This window comes from Blennius ocellaris, assembly GCF_963422515.1.
Source record: "Blennius ocellaris genome assembly, chromosome: 1".
In the NCBI taxonomy this organism is placed as follows: domain Eukaryota; kingdom Metazoa; phylum Chordata; class Actinopteri; order Blenniiformes; family Blenniidae; genus Blennius; species Blennius ocellaris.
In genome coordinates this window covers 27,145,112-27,166,320 of record NC_137650.1, presented here as the reverse complement: position 1 = coordinate 27,166,320, position 21,209 = coordinate 27,145,112, and the positions used below count along the sequence as shown (strand labels likewise).

The following is a 21,209-nucleotide window of genomic DNA, read 5'->3' as shown; positions in this document are numbered from 1 at the left end:
GATATATGTCAGAACCAACAAGTCTCATCTCCTTGTGAATGCAAGCTCTTTTAAAAAGAGAGGCAATCTGTTCCCACATTCATCACTCCTGCTACCCATCAGCGGCCTGTGTGACAGGCCTGCGAGCAAACGAGTGGATGCGACATGGGGTTTAAATTGTGAATAACAGCAGATGTACAATCTACGGTCTGCAGACATGAAGGCCAACAAGACAGTCTAATTGTTGTTGTTGTTGGTTTTTTTTTTTTTATTCCTTTGCTTGTGTCTCATGGGCAAAAATGCTTGTATCATGTGTTCCTGCACTGTCACAGCATACAGTTATTGACACCTTCGATACCATTGTTGTAATATAGTAAAGATATATGTGGTACATGTGGCCAAAAATTGAATCACCACTTTTGGGCTAAATTGATTTATTTGGATGTCATGTGATATTGTGCGGCTTTAGAATCTCCTCTATTAAAATACATGACAAGTAATTTTATTTTTATCTCTCATAGTTAATGCAATCCAATATAAAGCCATTGCCATGGAAACGGCCGCATCCAGGCTCCTGTATGTTAAAACGTGTAGCAAACTTAAGTGGCATCACCATGAAACTAGTTTACATTTTTCTTTGTATGAAAATGACGATTGAGTAAGTGTGTATAAATAGCATTATTTCATTTCATTTTATTTATTCTTTTTTCAAGGTAATGCAACCTAAAATAAAGCAACAATCCAACAAAAAACAAACAAACAATACATTCCATGAAAAGAAGAACAGGAGTTGGATGAAGAAAAAAAATCTTATAAACTCCAACCCCATTCTTGAAGAAAAACGTACAAACTAGATGGCCTAACCGATGTAAAAAAACAGCAACAACAAAAAACAACAATTACATATACACATACATACACATACACATATACACACATATACATACATTTACACACATATACACACATATACACACATATACACACAATACACACATATACATACGCATACACACGCAAAAACCAGATGTAATCAACTTTCGATTTTAACTTTTTATTTTTTATTTTTATCATTATTATTACTATTATTATTAATGATTGTTTGCTAAAACAACAGTGATGCAATGGTGACAACAGTGGCAATGGAAACAACGACAAGGCCACCAGACCACACAACGAACACCCACACACGCACACAGGCAGGCATGCACGGGCACACACAGGCACACACACAGCACACACACAAAAAGAAGAAGAGGATGTATGGATGTATATGTGATGAGCCCTATGCTGTGTATTGCATTAAAAAACAAGGTTTGAGTGGGCATCTGTCGAAAGATGTTCACCCTCTCACAGCTGCCCAGCACCTGCTTGTCCTACATTTGTGATTGACTATGTGATGCCCTAAAATAGGTGGTGTGTTTAAAAAAGAGACAGGAGTTAGCAGAAGTCCAGAGGTGCTACGCCCCAGACATTCCCCCACTCCTGCTTACCCTATACTGAGGAGGATGTGTATGTTCGTGATGAGCCCTATGCTGTATGGTGTGTTAAATAAGCGAGGTTTGTGTGGGCAGATGTTGACAGATGTATGACCTCCCACGGCTGCCCAGCACCTGCTTACCCTGCACTAAAGAATCTTTAATGATTTTATTATTATTGTTTTTTTTTTCCTCTTTATTACTTTTTTTTTTTTAAATATACTTTTGTTTCATATACTGTAAGCATACCCGTATGCACCCATACACACACACCCATACGCATGCATAGGTATTATAGCAGATGGAAAAATGTAAAAGGCTGTTTTATTCTAATTTGTGAATACAGAATTGAGTCATTTGATATGGGGTAATGGTCCCACTATGTAATATCATTTTACTGAATGTAACTGTACGTTGACGGCTTTCAATAAGTGTTTATACTTCTTTTTCATAGGATACAACATTTAACATTTCATAACATAACATAACCTGGTTATATGCAACAATATATATGTTTTTATTAGAGAGAAGGTTAAATGCCTATATTGAGAAAAAATGTTTACTGCCAGACTTATCAACTATCTTCACCTCCTTTTGTACTGTAACTATTATATTTCAAGTATTGAAAAAAAAAAAGGCTTCACCTTGTGAGATATCCCTTTAATGGCAACTATGTCCTAACACATCTAAAAGTGCTGGTTTTCTACTTCATACGGGGGTAAAGTTGTGGAAACAATTTTAATATCTAGATAGAAGTGAATTCAAGTTAAAATCAGACATACTCTGCCCTCGGTAGCAAATATGAGGTGCCATTTATTTGTTCCTTGAAACTCCCAGACAAGGACATCTGTTTTCTCTTGAAAGAATCCAGTCTTAACTCTATTTATCATCCCTGAACTAAAAGCACACAATATAGAAGAGAGTTCAATGTATTACCATGAAAAGGAAAATCTCATCAGGTGGACAATGATGGATGCAGGAACCAGGAGACACATACTGATAGTCAATTCAACTGGATCTCTAACACAGTCTCCACTGCAATTCAGATGAGCTGAATGTGTTACTCTTCAAACAAACATAGTCCTAGTTTCTTGTGTGTGTGTGCCATTTACGAAGCTTGGAAGATACTTATTTAACTTAGTAAGAAACATTATTTACTGGTATAAAGAAAAAAGAAATATATCTTCATACAACCGCGGATGGATGGATGGATGGATGGATGGATGGATGGATGGATGGACGAAACAATAGAGTAACTTGATCAAGAACAAGTAAAAACAGAAAATTACTCCATGGTAAAAACAAAACAACAAAAAAAGCAAGTGCTCTTGTTTTTTTTGTGTTCTTGTTTTTTTTGTCAGATTTTTGAAGCACGAAGCTACTTGCTTTTTGAAAAGTAGACCTCCACTCCTAGGTCAGTACATGGAATACAATTGCCTGAGCCGCAATTGTTTCATGCTATGAATAGAGTGCGCTCTCACACATAAATGTATGCTGCATGCTGAATTAACTCCGCCACCGGGGATGTGCAATACTGACTCCTGCTCTGTCCTTTGAGGATAATTTTCCTTCAAAACCACCTACAGTATCTACTGAGATTGAACTTTGAGGAGTTCTTGTCATTATCTCAAAGTACTAAAATAATTGCCCTTGAGGAAATTAATTACCTTTGTGCACTGTTGCACTCTGTGTGGAAAGTGATTTAGTTAATGAAAGCTGAAATACTGTCATCGCTACCAGTGTCCCTCATTTTTCAGACTAATAAAGTCAACGGAACCAGTGTGTTAGAACACATCATGTTCATGTGTATGAGATAAGAAAGATTTGTCATATCTCTTTTCAGCCAACAATGAAGTACTTAATAAATTAGATATCTTCTTGTGAACCTTTATTTGCAGTAGTGTAAAAAAAAAAAAAAACAACTTTGTTGTACATCTCAAACTCAGTTAGACAATTGCTCCCATTTAAATTAGGGAAACAAGAGCAATTTCTACCGCCAGATAATGAGTAATGCCGGAGAATAACCAGTGATGGCTAATTGCATTACACTTGAAAGATTAAGATAAGATTATGAAGGGTGGAACAAATCGCACAGCGATCACAGGTAACTGTCAGAGCTATTATATCCTGCCACTGCCATTATTGTATCCCGAAGCTTCGACTGAACTCTGATTCAATGTCAATCAGTTCATAAACCCTCTGAGGAAAGTCTAAGACCAGTTTGATGGAAGCCTTAGTGAGTGCTTTCAGTCGATGAGTGAGATCTGTGCCCTCCAAATAAACCCAAAAGTATTCCCAAATGTCAGTCACTAAACTACTAAACTAGTTTTTCCACAAAAACCAAATTATACTTCTCATAGAGAAAGAATGTAAAAAAAAAAAACATGCTGCAGTTTTTACCAGTTTCCAAAAATCAAATCAAAGAGGAGTGTGTCAGAAGTTTCACCCAACTTGGGTGAAAACAGGCTTATAAATATTGTCCTTATCCCCTCAAATGTACTGACGGACTGCAGTGCTCTCACACCCACCGCAGTTTGATCCTCTTATTTGTTGTGAATAGGGCCCATCAGCCCGAGGCTCAAGAACGGAGGGACGAAATTCTTCATTTTCAGTGACTATTATGTCGGTTATCTGAGGGGGAAAAATAGGTGAGGTACAGCCAAGGTGCCCACAGGCTATAGGGACGACTGCCAGGCATAAACTAATTAGTATGGCTTGTGTTGAAAAGAGGAACATTAGTGGGGCTGAAGTCAGTAACGGACACAGTAGTTTTGATATGAACTCATAGTGAGTGATCTCTGGATGGAAATGTGTCAGCTGCTTGTTTGGGGGTGAAGCGATATATTTCTACACTATATACGTAATCTCAAAACCTGACGCTTGCCCTTGAGACTAGAGACTCACATGATTTAGTAGGTTTACTTAATACAATAAATCCTTTCTTAACGTATGTATGACCCATTTAAAAGTATGCAGAAAACTATGGTCGATATGACACAAAATGTCTCGATAGTGGTTCACAGTGGTCCACAGTTCCCAGTTTCCACAGAGCACACTGTTGTTAAAGGACCTTTCTTTCAACAGAACCTCAGTTCAATAGAAACAGCAGACACTGTGTTTTGCAGATGGGAAATGATGGAGGAACAATGTTTGACGCAATGGAGGCTGATGGTGAACTTTTAAAGTAAGTGTGTGTGTGTGTGTGTGTGTGTGTGTGTGTGTGTGTGTGTGTGTGTGTGTGTGTGTGTGTGTGTGTGTGTGTGTGTGTGTGTGTGTGTGTGTGTGTGTGTGTGTTCTAACTGAACCACAGGGTAATCCCAGTCACTCTGCATTTATACATTTTTAACTACAGAGGTTGAAAAAACAGTAACTGTAGTGCTTTTTGCAGTAAAGATGTGAAATACATAATTTATTGGACAGTATCAGGTCTCTATCAGAAAAAACTAAACATGATATGTAGTATTCAGTTCAAGAGTTTTCATGTAAATATTGCAGTATAGTTTTACCTTCGTAGAACAACCTGAATAAATATGTTCTTAACTGATCTGTCTGAATTTCGGGATCATTCAGGTGCTGTCCAGAGAAAGGGATGAAGTTAAAGGCAAAAGTAAAGACGAAAACCAGCTGGAAAGTTAAAACGGGCTATATAAATCTATAGGAGCATTTAATTAGGTGGTCACTTCAGTGCCTCTCAGCAACTTAACAGTGTAACACTTCTGGTGCATGCATTAGCCTGTAATGAACAGGTTCAGAATAACGCATAATACAGCCTCTTTGAGAAATCATAACATTTGTGATCACTTAACTTAAATATATGAAAGAAGAAGTATGTATTGCATTAACATGCTTTCTGATGGTTAAATGGTTTTCTTCTGCACTCGGTCCAGCTCTGTTATATCGTATATCTGATTCGACCTTTGCAGAAGACCACGCTGGATTTTCACTCATATTCAAGACACACCGCTGGCACAAAGTTTGATGCGATGAAAGAATCCAAAAGGCCAAATCATGTTTAAGTGGCATTTTGATGACATTTCTTTGGCCTGTTTAACCTTTTGTGAGTTTCATTTTTCTTGTGCATTACATCTCATCCATGCAGACCCATTTCTCATCCCCTATGCCACAGAACACTATTTTTATGAGTTTTCGACAATATCTCCACACAACTCCCCGGATAACTGGGGAAAGAAAGACAGAAAAAAACTGAAAATCACACAAACGCATCAATAAGGCAGAAAAAGCCACGGAAGATGCAATGTGAAATCACTAACTCTGGATTTGACAAGGTAAGGGACAGGCAAGGAAAAAACAAACCAGGAGAATGGACCATATTACTCTGGCACACAATAGAAGTAAGCAATCTTAATTTTCTCTGTTTATAAAAGGCTGCGGGCTGTAAACATGCTGTAAGCCGGCTAACTCCACCGAGGAAAGACAGGATAAGCATTCTGGCAAGGACCAGTGACGATTTGGCTCAGAGCTGTTAGCCTGCTCTCATTGATGTGATTGACTTGTGGATGCTGTGGACAGTTAACTATGCATTCTCCTCCCCTTGAGAGCACTGTTTTTTATCCGATATCTGGTAAGAGGTTACATGCGTTTTAGAGTCTACATGATTTCCAGAGAGGAGCACATGTTTATCAGATTTGTGAAGCGAGTCATTTATAAGCGTCCGGGTAAGAAATATTGAAATAGATCGTGTGAGCATCTATAATGTACAACTGCAGCAGCAACTTTTAGTGTTATGGCCTTTACGGTGGAGGTTCCCTTGTGTGTGTGTGTGTGTGTGTGTGTGTGTGTGTGTGTGTGTGTGTGTGTGTGTGTGTGTGTGTGTGTGTGTGTGTGTGTGTGTGTGTGTGTGTGTGTGTGTGTGTGTGTGTGTGTGTGTGTGTGTGTGTATCCACGACATACTTCTCAGACATTAATGGTGACCGTGAAATAAATCTGAAAGAGCTCAATGGATTTCTCCACAGTGCCAAGCTGATGGTATGTGAAATGTCTCAACATGGGCTAGAAGGACCCACACAGGGTTGTTTTAATGTAGCTGCTGCTTCCCAGAGGTTGTAGCCTGAATAATTTGGTACATCTCTCACTTATTTGTGGCATCATGACCTTCCTGACATGTATGTTTTATTGAAATGCCTAAAAAAATCTTTGGATGGACTCTTAAATATACTGCAGTCACTCACAATGCTTTATGAGATATGAGTAATCCGCTTCCTCACACATTAAATTGCACATATTTTTTTCAGCTTGAAACCAAATCCCAGTTGCACAGTTTATTTGGTTTGCTTTGGAAAGGGAATATGATGAACTTTAAAGGAAAATACACCTTAAGCATTATTATGATTATTGGTGTATGAAGCTGTTGGCATTGTGGAGCCCCACAGAGATGCAGTTGGACTCAAAAAAGAAGAAGAAAAAAAAAACACATTTTATGCTTTCAAAAATCTTGTTTCAAAACTGTGAAATATTTGCTTCTAATCTAACCACACACACACACAACTCGTACTTTTATGGCTCACATACTGATGAACTAAAAACTTTGCCACTCAGCGCATGAGACACAACATAAAAGATGAAACTTTTTTTTTTTTTTCCTATTCTCGTCTGCCTCAGCCATCGTCGGCCCCAGCAGGGACATTGTCTCCCTCCGCAAGGCACAGAGCCTTTTCTTGGCTCAAGCAAACACTACAGAACACTCACAGCAGCAACTTGGCTTGTTTTCGTAGTTAATGAGTCTTGAAGAGTTTCAGGTAAAGCATATTCTCACACCTCACTTCTGCAGCAAGAAATGGATGCTGCTCTCCTTCGACACAAGGTCGCACTTGAGAATAAAAGAGGCACTGCATGCATATTCGCACATTGAAATAAATGCTGGAAGGCAGAAACATGACGCCATGAGAAATTTAAGATGTACATTTAATATTAATAATGGGTGTTCCCCCAGTTCTTGCTATGCCTGCTGAGACACTTCAATCTGCACAATTCCCAACAGGATAAAGAAAATATGACAAAAAATATAAATAAATATATATATATATAAAATATATCAACTAAAAATCAACTGATGAACAACTATATTGATGTAGTGAACATGGTGCTGGTGTTGAATGTGGGTCAAGCTGGGTCATTGTATTTCTACTATTACTGAACAGCACTATATTGCTGTCGTTATTATCTGGTTCACAGCAGATAACAGTATCCCTACCCGTGACCTGATGACCTCTCACGGGAAGATACTTCCCTCCAACAATTTTCTGCTTCCACTCCAAGTTGTTTCTTCTGTTTTTCCTTTGTCAACTGACAGATTCTCTCCATGTCAGACGACAAGCTCAAACGTCGTCCCTGTCAGCCACATCTTGACTCCTGACCTCCACTCAGCCTCCGACAGGAAGTTTCATAGCAAACTCCTGTCAGTTTTCATTGATTTGGTCCAGGCTTCATTAAGGATTTAGATGTAACTCTCAAATGTCAAAACAGTGGAAAAAAAAGATTTATTTGGTGATATACCAATCCCACAAAACATACCAGAAATATTCCCACACTCTTGTGTATCATCTATGGCTGCACAATATTAGTCAAACACATAATTGCATTTTGCAATTATGTGTTTGACTGTTGTATTCATAATATGATTCAAAATAAATACGAACATTTTTAGGTCACATGACTGATAAAGGGTTACATAAGCTTCCATGGGGTTTACAAATTTCCCTAAATTATTTCCAAAATTAAAATAAACTGGACATTACTGTGATCTTAACTGTGTACAACAAACCTTCTTCAACCTCTTTGGTCGAGTAACATGTGTGCCAAGTTTCACAAAATCAAGCTTTTCCAGAGTTTTTGCAACAACATTAATGTGACAGATGTACAAACATATGGATAGACAACGTAAAACTTAATGGCTCTGAATTATAGCTGTGCAGATGCCAGAAAAAAAATAAAAATGAAATAAAAACAACAACAACAACAAAAATAAGTAAAACTGTTTCTTGTAAAGAACAACCAGTTTCAGTAATTGTAATGTGAAAATTTGCTACTTAATCACTGAATCTTTCCTTTTCCATATCGGAATGTTCACAATCTCAATATAGAAGCCCTCAAAAATATAATACATTTACAAAAGATCCACTGAAATATTCATGTGTCATAAAAAAAAAATTAAATGCAGTAATACTGAGTAAAAAACAACCCGAGAGCAAACCACTGCCAGTGTCCTCCACCCTGTGTCTGGAGCGCAGGATCAATGTTTGAAGAGCAATCTCACCAGGCTGATGAGCTTCAGCTTGTATGAACACTGCAAGCAATTATATCATTTCAATAGCATCATATCGTCACCCACCAGCTTCATCCTAAGGAAGTTATCTGCTGAATTCAGGCAGAAGTACGTATGCTTGAATGCGACTCAATTACAATGCTGACTCTGGTTCTGCTGTTTGAACTAAAACTACATTATTTTTCCTGAAATACAAGGAAAACGTTTTTTATTTGTATCATAGAATAATTCATATTTCCATGATAATGGCTTGTCTAATATATCTATATATAAAAACCAAGCTAAGATCTCACTCCTGCATATGAATATGATCAATTGCAACAGCCAAGGCTTTCTGTCAAAGGATAGTCCAGTAAAACCCTCACTCAAACATTCTGTCCTTTATCAGTCATAGATTTTGTGATTTCTTGTGCTCCTCCAGTCAAAAAATGTTTTTTTTTTTTTTTTTTTAATTACAAAAAATGCATAAATGTTAAAAATGGTGAGTACAACCATTCGCTAATACAAACAAAATAACAACACAGAAAAAAATATTTTTCATTTCATGGGGCTTTACCTTCAATAGAGAAATCATGAAAAGAAATGTTTCATGAGATGTTTTATATTTAAAGGTTTGGCAAGTACATGGACATTCATACGGAGAGAAGTTGAATTTCTATTACAAGTGACCCTCAACTATAAAACTACCAAGTTCATTTTATGTGAAGAAAAGAAAGAAAAACTTTGTTCAAAAATGAAACTGCAGTGTGGAAATTGGACTTCAGACAGTGAGCCCATAGAGCACAGCTCATCTCAAGCACAGCATGCACAACCAGCACTGTAATTCACACTGTGTGGTCACACTGCTTGCTGCTCTGTGTTAGTGCTGTCCAGTAATATGCATGCATCAATCATTTGTAATAAATCTCTTCAATGGAGGATTTGATAATGAAACACACAGAGCATAGTGATATTTCAAGACTGAATATTGACTTTAGTTGGGCCTGTTTTGGTCCCCGTTACAGGGCAACACAGCTATATATTTTTTTCAAGGCAAAATGTGTATACACAAGCCTTCTAAATTATTTAGAATTGCTGTGGTTTATCTAATACTTCAGTCAGAGTCAGCTGGGAGTAATGCTTACAAATTAAAAAAAAAAAAAAAAAGATAAAGGAATGTGAATGCGGAGTGAGGAATGAGTGCATTTGCACAGTTAGCGCCTCGAGGGTGCGTTAGCTGTTACTTGCATAACTTGCACAAATCTCCCTCCGAGCTATCAGCAGCCCCGATGCAGCCTGCGTAACACAGGCGCCTCATTTTGACCTGTGACTAGAGAGAATACAAGAGAAAGCAAGACATGGGAACCGACGAAGGTGATGATGATGATGATGATGATGATGATGATGCTGATGTTAACGCAAAGGATCAAGTTCATGTGTAAGATAATTTGTTATGATATTATCTCACTTTATGGAGACAGTGCAGTTGTTGCTTATAATATATCTGAATTGTTTTGCAAAAAAACAAAACAAATGCACAGTACGACACATATACTGTATAATGTATGTATAGGGGTGTCTCTGAAATTATTCTTTATGTCCATACTGTTTTCTATACTTTTGGCTTAATACAGTACCAAACATTCAAATCAAACTAGATTTAAAAAAGCAAAACAAAACAAAAAAAACAACAAAACTGTATAAGCAGATCTGACAGTCGTTGTTATGTAAATATTTCAGAAGAGGAAAATGCAAAGTTGCTACTGATTAAACCACTTATAGACTTGGTTCGGTACCAAAACTGAAACAGGACAGAGCTGCAGCTCTTCTTGTCTGCTCAGTTAATTATATTGATAAAAGCCACCTTCGCCAAGGGCAACTCCACGTCTTCCAAGATCTGACACAAAGTTCAGTGCAGAGACGCACTGGAGAAGTCAATTAGGAAGGCTCAGAAAAATCAAAGTGATTTCCTTCCGTGGGTAATATTCACACTGGTTGAATAGCGAAGGAGCAAATTGGCTGCACACACCATTACATTTCTGTGACCCCAAGAATAAGCAGCTTTGTGTCAACCTGGCTGTTGGAGTGCCTCCTTCCATGAACGCTTCCATGCAGAGCTTCGTTAAGACTAATCCATCCTGCGGAGGACTGCCTTTCTCTCTGAGTCAGGACACGGAGGTACAGGGGAAAAGGTGCTTTGTTCCTTTATGTCCTTGTTTCAGTATGCCATTTCTAAATGAAGGTTAACTCTTGTAGAGGAGCATTACTCATCTCACAAACGTTGTCAATCAGTCCTCATCTGGATACAACATTTAAACGGGACGATGAATGAGTACTTGTTCATGCAATGTTTCCACTTTTACTTACAATACAACTCGCTGGGAAATGTTTTCTTTTTAAATGCTGACAATGTGCAGATTCAAAACTGAGGTTTGTAATTTAGAAACAAGATCCTATTTTAATGAGTGTACAATTCAACACACATGGAATTTTAGATTTAATTTCTTTTTCTTGATTCAAACAGAGATTGAACCACGGGCACAGCATGCAGACACACTGCAGGGATGGACATATATTGGAATTCTCATACTCTATGGGAGGTTTTTGAACTAGATGTATGCAAGACATCATATCCTGCCACAAACATTGAGCTAGCAATAACTGCTATGACCTCACCTGCAAAAATACAAGCCAGCTACATTATGTTTTGTTAGGATATGCACACCTCCCCGAACTTGCAGCACAAAGATTATCCACTTCTGTACCAGAGAGGCCCCACATGCATATGAACTATTATCCTATTGTTCAATATTCAAATGAGTTAAAATTCAGATATTCATCATCAGGAACAACCATACAGAAAAGGAACAAAAACAGCTAAATCCATGACAAATTTAATAGATATGGCATCAGAACAGATGAATGCACAGCGCGGCAGAAAGTATTTCAACAGGATAAAGAATGATTTAATCAACAATGCAAGAACAATCACCGTCTTCCCTCTCAGCGCCGCTGATGTCACATCGCCTCGGCTGCAATTTATAGGTGAGACATGCCAATTACTCACTGTCGCATCTCGAGTGAATGCTAAACTAAAATTATGCCAACCTCACGGTCACTACTTCCAGTCAATTTCAAATGATGCATGAAAATCAAAAGGAGATGAAACACTGCGGATCTTTGAGGGGACCATATCAGCACCCTCGCAGGAGGGGGGGGGGGTAACATTTTTCATCGGTCTCAGCAGACGGCATGATCTCAGCTGCAGCCGGTGCAAACTCAATATCCAGAGGATAGGATTTTTTTGTAAGTGAGTTTTCCCAGTGTATGCGTTTCAATATCTGACACAAAGTTTAAATTCAATAAATACATTGAAAAGAAGAATCACACAGCACCAGACCCATAGACCCCCCCCCCCATTCCCCAGCAGCTAGTGGAAAGGCATGACTCTGATAGCTTCTCCTTGAAGCTCACCAGTGGGACAGAGTTAGCAGTGCCCAGGCCATACAGAGCCATCCATCCTGAAGTACAAAAGTGACACCGGGCTGCAGCCTGTGCCAGATGATGGAAGCTGCCACCAACCCTCAGCTGAAGCACTGCTGGACAGACCCCATTCTCTACGTCCTCAGAGACTTACAGCCTGCCTGACATTCACTTAGGATAACACGGGGACACCAAAACAGAAGGTTATTTATTTATGAACACTTCCAGGAACCGAGCGTCCGTACGGTTTTGGGTTTCATTAGAAATGGACATGCAACTGTCACAGAGGTTTGAACTGCGGGGGGTTAAATCAATGTGTGCCCTGTCCTCGCTGGTGTCCTGCCCTGTGTGTAATTTAGTGCCATCTCCTGTGTAATGAAGGTCTTGTACCATCAGATGGTTACTATGTTGTGTGCCGTCCTTTGTGTCCTGTAGATTTGTTTTATGTCCTGGGTAATGTGTTCTACACAAAAAGGCTTCGGCTTGAAAGTCACAGTGTCATTGAAATGGTTTTATGTCTATTGTTTGCATTATGTATCAATTATTTTAGAGTTAATTTCTTACAAAAGTAAACATCTTGTGTATTCAACGGCTCCTGCCTGAAAACGCTTACTGCATACTTTTAATGATCCATGAAGTCTGCTTTCAGTTGTTCAGTTTGTGCATGTGGCATACAGTAAAGTGGAAAAGCACTAGTGTAAAAAATGTGGCCAGTGGACTGAAAAAATAAAGCTACTGTGTATGGAATTGGGATTTTGGAATTGAATGTGGTTGTTTTTATAGTTATGGTTATACATTTAGTTTATAGTTAATTAGAATAGTAAAATCAGAATATATTCACAGGATTTGTATAATGTTTCATGAGACTGCTCAACTAATTTTAGTGAAGTCAATTCACCACCTGAACTTTATAGTATTTGAAGACTAGATTTACATCCATTGCCTTATTGGGCAGCTCTCAATTGTGGGGTCAAATTATTGGGCAAAGCATAATTAAACTTTGAACAAGAATAACAAAAAAAAAAACAATTGTTGATCTCTAAAGGTTTTCAATTTGACCTCGAGTTAAAGAAAGCAACTACATGGTTTTACCAAGCATTTCAAAGATAGTTTTTTTCTGATTACCAGCAGTGCAACTTATTTTTTATACACATTGGAAAATGCAAGAATTAACTTGTTCTATTATCTGTTACAATAGTAAATTACAACCATTTAAAAGCGCAGTGCAGATTCCCTACATCATTGCATTAGAGCTGAGGGAGTTGTGTATAGCAAAACTGGTCTTTCTGAAATACATGAAATAAATCATTAATATATGTTATATTAATATATGCCATATAATTAATCATAATTTACAGTCTTTTAATTACTCAGATTATATTATTTCTGACAAAGAGCAACGTAAAAAAAGAAGCACAGGGCAGGTTGATCCGCACCGAGAATATCATCCCATTCAGTCAGTGGATCAACTCCATGATGCTTTGCACAAATGGACATTCCATTTGTAAAACGTACATATGATCCCATACCTAGTTTTACCCGGAAGCCCGGCAGTATTGATTTCTCAACTTGACTAATCAAGCTTTTTGCATTTCTTCACAGACGGGAGCATCAAAGAAACACATTCTTTGTTTTGTATCTGATCAGGAAGAGACAAGCCATGCAGTGAATCGGGCTTTTTGTGGCAGGGTTGAATGAAACTGAACAGAACATGCAAATAATGCTCCTACAATGAAAAGCAAATTGACGTGCCATTTAAATGGACTAAGTGGATCATAAACAGGGTTACATCACTTCCTCTGATCAAATCACAATTTCAATGAGATATGGGTAAATCTAATCAGATCATACTGTTTACATGATGCAATTTTAATCAGATTGACATTTAATCCAATTTGTTATGGTCAAAGTAACCGTAGCTTCTCTCTTTTATTAGTTTAGATTTTTTTAATCACTACTTATTAAACATATTTTCCTGTCTGTGCAAAATCTGGTATTGGATTAATAAAAAAAAAAAAAAAGGAATTGCGATCTCTCATCATTCCCTTAAAGATGAAGAAAATACATTCATACACCTTGTTTGACTTCACTTTGAGACAACATATTTTTGCAAGAAGCACACTGTAATCATGACTTTTATTGGCAGCTTGGCTTATTTTACCTTGCAATAAAATCCCCCAAATTACACTTTCTTTTCATATTATTTTTGCTACTTCATTTGTTCCATCTGCTACTGAATGAGACCAATAAATCCATCAGCTTGAAATTCATAAATTGTCTTCTTATAGGGAAATATTTGAGGAGTATTACATTGTGGGATAAAATTGTAAATTTGAGTTATGGAAGTGAACCAAACACATTTCTCACTGTTTACTTCTGCCAAATTTGTGTCCAGCTGGCAGGAGGAGCCAAACTTTTAACTCGAGTGTAATGTCTAAATGAGGCCAAATCTTATCAGTCTCGCACTGTGCATCAAGTGTAACCCCTTTATTTAATTTATGCATAGCATAAATTAATAATGATGGCTATTATATTATGCACAAAGGATAATGGGAATTCCAAATCAGTCCACAAACTGAAGTATTCGGCCCGCAGAAGTGGAGCTGGTGTGTGGAGTAATTAAACACACTCAAGTTATAAATCAAGTGTGCAGTGATTTGAAAAAAAAAGAAGAAAGTACTATGTTGAATTGAGCTTTATGAGGACAATCTATCAGAATGTGATCAATCATTAAGTGAAATTATCACTTGTTTTCTTAAGAAGAATATAATGCATACGGGTGATGACAAAACTGGTGATTATTATTCTGGTTCATAACTTCAGAGCTGAAGTGGGGCGAGTGTAGCATAATGAGGACCTTTGAGATCCTGTTTTGATGTAACCAATTGATGTCAGCTAAGAACTGTGGGCATTTTCAAATTTTCACTTGGTAAGTACTTCAATGAATGTCAAACATGAATAATAAATGTAAAGAATCTGAATTTGTGATGTCTGGGGAAGTTGGTAGATTACCAGAGGTTTTTTTTTCTTTTTTTCTTATGTCCATATATATAGCATAAAACTGAGTCTGACCTTCGATGCAGTTTCAATATTTCTTGAAGTCTGAGAATTTCCTCAAGGTTGATTTAATTTCTTCAATGAGATCACAGAATTTGATGAATTTTGACAAATTGCATAATCAGTGTGGTCGTCAACATCCTGCACTGAATATATCCAGAAGACAGAAACCACATTACTTGAACATAGAGAAGAAGCACTGAAGGTGAGGGTGACAGGGGCAGAGTGACAGGTGAGAAACAAAGATGAGGAAAAGGACGGTTCTTTACTGAGCCAAGCCAGTCTGTTGCATTCATAGTGACGTGGTAACCAGTCAAAAAACAGTCAAAAAAATATATATTTTTGTCAGTATAGCAGTGAAGTAGGTCTTGTTCAAGTCTATACAGGTTACAAACTCTATTAGGACTTATTTAAAAAAGCATAATAAACCGGCTGCCTACCATTAGTTAACGTATTGCAATCTGCTTTTGCGTAACTAGATGGTTCATTTAAATTTGAAAGCTTAACTTTTATTTATTATTCTCTCATCGTGAGGTGAATAAAGCTGGTCTCTCGTGTAGTAATAAGTATGAACCTGAATGTACAACGATTGTTTGAATGGACATAAAATGTATGAAACACGGGAGCTGCTGGAAAGTACTGTTTGCTGAACACTATTGTAGTTCAAGTGTAAGTGGAACAAAAGGTGTTTTTAGCCATTTAGATAATATACAACATGTTTCACAGCCATCATTCTGTTGGTTGTTTTTAATGAGGTTGATTTTGAAGAGCACAGTTGACTGTGACTCATCACTCCCTAGCTTCCCATCAAAGCTTTGTTTAGTCCTCCCATTGCTTAATAAGGGGCTATGGTATCATGCACGGGAGCGATGTGCTTACTTCCAGGGGTAAATGTATTTAATTCCCACTTATTGTTCCTCCATGCACAACAAAATACGTTTGGTGTAGGTTCCATATATTCTAAGATTTAAGAGATATCCTGTGGTGGCAACACAACTACCAGCTTGTGATTTCATTATGAGGCACAAAACACACTTTGTCTGTCAAAACTGGACACTATGCCTCAAAATCCTTTTGAGATTTTTTTCTTTGTTTTTTTTTTTTTTTTCCTTCACCGATAAATAAAATGTTGCTGCTGAAGAATAAATCTGTAAAACCTGAGTGGTTCTTTTTTCTGTGTCCGTTTTCCAGCTTACACAGTCCAGTAGGAATTTTTAGAGACAGGAGATTAGAGAGAATGGAATGTTGTGTTTGAGTCGGTCTTGGTCGAGGCCGGGTGTGAATGAGGGATTGTTGAAGTGAATGAGGGACACTGTAGCACTCAACGTCGAGCAGAGAAGCCCTTCTGAGGCAGGATCAAAGAACTCAGTCAACCACGACTGCTGCTCAATTCAGACTTTAGTCAACCAGCCACACACTAATCTCATGCCAAGATCTTTTGAGAGAAGAGGAAGGCATCAAGTAAACTGAATCTAATGAGCATGCAGCAAAAAGCAAATTACAAGCAGAAAGGTAATACAGGAGATGTAGATCAAACTTGTCTGCAATTATTCGCTTTAAATTCTCACAACGCCACATTCTTAATTACATTTTTCAAAGATAATGTACACTGTTGAATTGCACTGAGAACAAATAGAAACTAGTTTGACATTTAAGTTAAGTTTATCTATTGGAACAATAAAGCAATACAATTTTTCAGGACGTCACTCAAGTTACCGTAAGTTGAAATATTGCAGATTCAGCTTTTCTATAAGATTTTGGATTTGTTTGTTTATTTTGTTTAATTTACAGCTATTCAATGAGACGATTATGCAGGAAATCAGCTCAGTTATATCAGAAGACATTTAGAAAAACATGTATTGTATAGGGGAATTTAGAAAATTACTTGATTAACACTAACATACTTGGATACTAATTTAGAACTATGTAAACATTCATAGTAACAACCACCAATATTGAACTTTTTTTAATGATTGCTTCAGCAAGCAAATTCATATGCATATTTGAGTGAGTCTATGCAAATCCTATGCATATGCTTCTTGGTGTGGTGTGATGCAAGGATAAGTCAACCAACAGCAAACCAGCTCAACCATGTTGACCTCAAACAAATGCAGATGAGAAAGTGGAAACTGGTTATCCACATTGCACATTTTTTAATTACTTTTCTATTCGACTGTCAGATTCTAAAAAGTTTACACACGCACGCAGGCACACACGCACGCACGCACGCACGCACGCACGCACACGCACACGCACACGCACACGCACACGCACACACACACACACACACACACACACACACACACACACACACAGGCAAACAACTACATGGATCTGCACTGACGTGCAAACACACACACTCTAATTTAACATGCCCTTTTCCTGATTTGAACAGGTCCATGCTGTATGGCTGACGATAAAGAAATATAGACGCAAGACAAATAATTGGCATACATAAATTAATCTGACACAATTGTACAGCATTATGATACATTTTTCATTTGTAATCGGTAATACTGTGAGTGTCTGAGGCCGACGAGAGCGACTGATTGATATTTCAATCAATAATGTCTAACATGTCGTGACATTTTAAATATATAAGAACAGAAATCAAAGTGATGGTAAAAAATAGATGGCTTCCACAGCCGCCAACACTCTGCACAGTGGTTACAATCCCAAATCACTCCACTGAGCATGAGCCACCTTTTATCATGGTTCATCCACTGCAATTATTATTTAACTGATGTGATGCAACTCTCTCCTTGTCTACCCCTTTCACACAGCCCTCTCACTTCATGTCAGTGTCCCTCCATACTTTCTCTCAGCACACATAAATACTGCAAATATTTATCATATTTCTGGTCCCAAATTCAAGTTACCTAAGGGCAACTACGGTGAAGAACACTAGGACTTTCTGAGAATAATAAAGTAAACCTGTTGGGAGGCAGGAAGCATGATCATACAGAGCAAAAGAAATGCAGAGTTGCTGCAAAGCATAGTTGGTTGAGAGTTTATTCCATCATACCATGCAGGCCTTACACTGGAATATGATTGGGCTTAAAGTCTCCTTGGGTGAGTGTGAAGCTTACCGAGCGATGGGTTAAAAGAGTTCTTAGCCAGATGATTGGACATTCAAAGTACCTAAACCTTAATCCTGGATGTGCTACACTCATTTATGCCTCCAGGACGGCTCAATAATGTATCAAAATCCACAGGCCTCCAGAGGAAGCAGTCAGTAATCAAAAAGTAAGTTAAGGTTTTCATAATAGCGCCCTATAAATAACTGGGGACAGAAATGAGGGCATTTAAAATTGATGAGGGATGATTCAAACCCCATGAGGTGGATGAAAGTTAACAGACGAAGAAGGATGTGAAGCTGAGTGGATCGGTGATGTATGTGCATATGTAAAAACTTGAGTTGTACAAGCTCTTTGTGTCACGAGTTACCCAGTATCGACTGCTCTTGACGTAACATACGTGAGATTGTGTGATTGGTGCAGAAATTCACTCCATCCTTTAAATTATTTTGCTATATATTTCAAACCATCTGGTAAAAGTCATATTGTTTATTGTTCCCCATCAAGGCTCCATAGCAGAATGGCCACGTCTTTTTTATGTCACAGTTATTTGCTTTTTGAACTTTGTGTATCTTTTAAAAAAAAAAGCTTTAGACTGAAGTGGTTAAGTGAATTTTCTTATGTACCAATCTTTTGTTTTTAACTGCTTAGCATTCAGCTGGCAAAATCTGCTAATCATTGAGTTAATACATGCAAATCAGTTTTGCATGTATGTGTTTTGTTGCCAACCAAATAAAAATGCCATACATGCAAACTGTAAAGACAAACAATACCAGAATCAAGAAAACAAATTTTTACTTCAATAGAAATCCAGATATTTCATAATAAGTGAAGGCGCAGATTCAATTAGTAAAGAAATAATTCAAAAAGTACAAATTAGACAACAGATACAAGTTGTAGTTGTTATTATTCCAATACTATATTTTTCAGTGTGAATACACCAACTAAATCACGAGTAATGACACAAATTGATGATTATATTAAATCTGAGTTTTATGTGAGAAAGTTGGGGAATTCCTTATTTTCTAATTTAAAAACAGGTAATATGCTGATCACTCTTAAATTTATCAGCAACCTTTTGACAACTGTTACCATTAGTACCTTTAATCTTTGAGCAGGTTTTAACTATGGAATGAGTAGAAAGTACCACTATTCATGTTGGAAAGTGGGATGAAAAAATAAAATGTCTTCATTCAAATTAATCTTAAATAAGGACACAGACAAAGAAATATACTTAAGTACAGTAACAATGTACAGATACTTTGATACTTGCCAACTCTGCAAAGCGCCTTTGTCTTCAACCTGTGGTTGGTTCATTCTACTTTAAATGAAAGCAGGAGCCATGCTGAGAAGTGTTTTCACTCATCCACATGGTACTGCGGTGATACGGAGTGACAGTTCTTCCCACACAAGCGTGCTTTAGTAGAAACAATGGCTGCAGAGAGCACTTTCATCAGACCACAGACTAAAACCTGGGATTTATTTTCTGTTGGGAGTTAACTTTCAATTTACTCAAAAAGAATATATACACTGTCTAATCTAAATTGGCGGGTTGAACGTGAACACAATATGTTGAATACATATCAATTGAATTACTAATGTTCTCCCCAGAAACTGAGGTACTGCCATTAACTGACCATTTCTTAACATCCTGGCAGACGCAAATTTAAAATAAAGTTCACGTAAAACTAATTCAACATGTCTGAAAGTTGGTAGGAAGAAGTGGAACCGTCCATCCATCCAACACATTTCATACCTATCCTGCCTATTACTTCCTTACAATAATATGGCAGCGTGACTCAATCAGATTGACATTTACTGAGCCTATTTTTTCAACCGCCGTCGATCAGAGGCTGAGCCGCCACCAACAATGGAAGATAGACGTCTCGACATGAACTGCTCCTTACGCCAATCCAATGTCATCTTCTACTGTGATAACGTGAGTAGATTCGCAATGACTACCTCAATAGCACATTAAGCAGTGTTTCTGTCAGGCAATCACACGATCATGTTGCGTTCAAGAGTGTGAAGAGAACAGGAGTGATGGCCAGCTAGGCAACCCCGCAGATAGAAGAAACATGAAAAACATGACAGTGAAGAGTTCAGAGCTGAGAGGCAGACTGCAGATCAACTATGTTCCGAAACAATGTGCTCATTTCTTATTAACAGCACCCATAGTAATTATTAATCACGTCATCAGTAGGCTGTATTTAGATGTTTGACAGCGCTTGTCTGGAGTACGCTCCGCTTGTAGTGATGGCGTCTGGGACGACTATTTATATGTCACACAGCATCTGTTTGCTATAAAAAGATGAAAACAAATGCAATGAGAGGAGCTTACCATCAAACTTTTTGTGCCAGGAGACAAAAGTTGTTCTCATGTTGTGGCTGCTCTCCTCCACCAAGTTCTCAAACTCCAGTTTGCTCTGCTGGTTGAGCTTTTCTTCCATCTCAGACGTGCAGCAGGTGTATCCCTGAGGACAGACGCGCAGGTGCTCACCTGAAGAAGACACAGACATAGAGCGGCGTTTTTACACACATCGCTGTCGCAGGATTTGGATTTTTCAAAAGGATAAGCCAAGTCTTTGATCGCAACACTCCTGTGATTTAGGATTCTCACCACTGAGACTATCAAAGCAGGACAGACTGTAACAAATGGGAAAGAATAATATTTTGTCGGTCACCTGCAATCATCTGAAACAGCGAGTGACTTTGATGGAGCGTGCAGGATTTACCTTATACCACTGACGGAATAAAGCACTGTGCTGTTGACAGATCACTTACATACATCAGTGTTACATCAAATTGAAACCAGAACATTCAGAAACAGAGACAGTGCTGATTGTAGAAAGTGCCACATCAAGTCAGAACACG

The 21,209-nt window shown here is 37.9% G+C and overlaps 1 protein-coding gene across 1 annotated transcript in view; it reads right to left on the bottom strand.

Moving 5' to 3' along the window:
* The window catches only part of LOC308132308 (glypican-6-like), a gene marked incomplete at its 5' end in the record, with an annotated part of 129,090 nt that overhangs the window by 81,562 nt on the left and 26,319 nt on the right, over positions 1–21,209 (bottom strand). The window contains one exon of the mRNA XM_080499358.1: positions 20,677–20,835. Coding sequence (XP_080355484.1) covers positions 20,677–20,835 — 159 coding nt within the window. The remainder of the gene's footprint in view (positions 1–20,676; positions 20,836–21,209) is intronic.